Source organism: Sardina pilchardus, chromosome 16 (genome assembly GCF_963854185.1).
Source record: "Sardina pilchardus chromosome 16, fSarPil1.1, whole genome shotgun sequence".
In the NCBI taxonomy this organism is placed as follows: Eukaryota; Metazoa; Chordata; class Actinopteri; order Clupeiformes; family Clupeidae; genus Sardina; species Sardina pilchardus.
Genome location: NC_085009.1, coordinates 21,285,367 through 21,287,866, shown reverse-complemented (window position 1 = coordinate 21,287,866; position 2,500 = coordinate 21,285,367). Strand labels below are relative to the sequence as shown.

Genomic DNA, 2,500 nt, shown 5'->3' with positions numbered 1-2,500 from the left:
TCGGCAGAGTGTTGTTTCACTGTTGCTTTTTTAAATGGTGGTCGGGTGGTGATGGGGGGGGGGTTGGCATACTGACTGGTAGGAGGGCGGAGGAACCGCAGAGTCACAGACGGATGGAATTTGTAAAAAGAGGCGTCTGCAAGGGGGTCAAAGGTCATAGAAGAATAAGATCAGAGATGAGCCGGAGGGGTTGGTGCCGAGAGGAGAGAGGAGGAGGAGAGTGTTGTTCCTGCCTCTTCCTGAGGGGGGTGCTGTTTGTGTGTGTGTGTGTGTGTGTATGTGTGGGGGGGGGGGGCGGTTGAAGGGGAGGTAGGGGTGGATGAGGCCTGTGGTAGGAGAGGGGTATTTGTGGGGTCTGGCGGTGCCAGTGGCGGAGGTGGAGGTGGTGGTGGTGGCGCTACTATACCCGGGTGGTGGAGTGCGGGTGGGGCAGGGTGTTGTTGTGGCCGGCGGTGGCGGGGAAGGTGTTGAAGGCGTGGAGGGGCTGCATGCCGGTGATGGAGCTGGGGATCATGGTGATGGTGTTGGGCGTCATGAGGGGCACGTCGTCGGGCGCGCGGCGCAGCGCCAGCGTGTAGTCGGGGGGGCACGCCGGGCGCAGGATGTCGTGCGGCCGCAGCGGCTCCAGGTCGTGGTGCACGTCGTGCTCCGACTGCTTCATCTGCATGGACATGATCTCCTCCTCCTGGCTGTGCGCCAGGTCGTTGGCGCCCCCCACGCCCACGATGCCGCCGATGCCGCCCACACCCATGCCCATGCCCAGGCCCATGCCCATGCCCATGCCGCGCTGCGGCGAGAGCCGGTGCCGGCGCATCTCGTGGCGCTTGTCGCGCTTGTAGTAGAGGGCGGCGAAGGCCAGGATGTTGAGGAAGAGCAGCGAGGCGCCCACCGCCACCGTCACGCTGAGCTCCGTGGAGTAGTCGCGCGTGTCGTCGGGGAAGGGCGAGACGCGCGGGCGCTCCGAGCCGTCGGCGTCCGTGTCCGGCGGGAAGGTGGGGTACGGGTGGCGCGTGGTGCGCGGGGCGCCGGGCTTCCACTGGGGCGTTCGCGGGGAGCCCGGTGGCACGCGGGTGGTCGTCGAGCTCACGAGGTCTTCGTGGAGGTTGTGCAGGTGGGGGACCAGCTCCAGCCAGAAGGCCACCTTGTGCAGTGGAGAGAATAAACACATTCAGTTAAAGTCAGGACAAGTCAAGGTTATTTATATAGCACTTCTCATGCACAGAGGTCATTCAATGTGCTTTATATAAACAAAAACCAAAGCGAAATCAGTCGTTTTGCGCACAACGTTATTTTGAGAAAATCGACAATAACAAACTTCCGGGTTAACATTTTGAATTTCACGTTTTCGCATAATTTGACTGTATACAGTCTACAGTTTCATGTCGTGAACTCATTTCACGGAAAAACATACGCTTTGACTGTTAAACCCGGCGAAGATCCAACACGTTTGCTATCATTCCCATTGTGTGTGCGCCGCTTAAAAAGGTGATTTCTCCTCATCTGGCATATCGTGACAGGAGAACCATGTCAACTTTGGATGCGGTTATCTTAGCGATAGTTTGTGTAATACCCTCGATACACATATCGTTGGAAAGCTTACTTTATGGCCGTTCATAACTTAATTTAATACATTTTACCGAAACGACTGGTTCCGCTTTACAGGGTCACATATAGCACTTTTCATACACAGAGGTCATTCATTGTGCTTTACATAAACAAAAACCAAACAGTAAAGCACATAAAAGCAGAGATGAGCAAAGAGTAATAGTACTGCTACAGTAATTTCCCAAATATAAGCCGCATTGTGTATAGGCCGCAGGACAGTGTTTCATGCAAGTTAAAAGAAACAAAACCATGTTAACACCATATTAACTGCCCCCCTGTATTAACCTCATAGCTGAAGAAATTTGGCAAAATCAATGTATAAGCCACGGCTAATAGTCAGGAAATTATGGTAACGATAATAAAAAGATCATAATAGAAAATAAAAAGAAAGCTTAAATCAAGATAAAATCAATAAAGAATAATTAACATAAAAGACTCAAGGTGGAATAATTAAAAGACAAAGGTCAAAATTCACTCTTTGAAGAAATGTGGACATCATTTATGGAGTTTGTACAGGGTCCACTCTTTTTGAGGGCCCTACAGTAATGTATACTGCATATAGTAACACCCCTTTACTAGTATGATCTAGAATAGTTCATCTAGAGCCTATGCACTGTCTGCCTCTGTACCATTGAGTATGTGCTGTATTGATGAGTGTTTTTCTTTTTTTATGTCTTTTTTATTATTATTATTATTATTGTTATTATTATTATGATTATTATTATTATTATTATTTCTGATCTATTGACATGTCTTGTTTGACTCTGTATATGCCATGTTCATGTTAAAAAAAAGAAAATCCAATTAACACATTGGGAAAAAAAGAAGGCCACCTTGTTGGCGCGGTAGTTGTCGCGGATGCGCGGCTTGAGGCCAATGTGCAGGTACTGCTTGT

The 2,500-nt window shown here is 49.7% G+C and overlaps 1 protein-coding gene across 1 annotated transcript in view; it reads right to left on the bottom strand.

The window, feature by feature from the left end:
• Positions 1-400: 400 nt before the first annotated feature.
• nlgn2a (neuroligin 2a) overlaps positions 401-2,500 on the bottom strand; it is a 165,669-nt gene continuing 163,569 nt past the window's right edge. The window contains exons 8-10 of the mRNA XM_062516882.1: positions 2,439-2,500; positions 781-1,141; positions 401-711 (exon numbers count right to left, since the gene is read on the bottom strand). The exon at positions 2,439-2,500 is cut by the window's right edge and continues 95 nt beyond it. Of these exons, the coding sequence (XP_062372866.1) occupies positions 401-711; positions 781-1,141; positions 2,439-2,500 (734 nt within the window). The remainder of the gene's footprint in view (positions 712-780; positions 1,142-2,438) is intronic.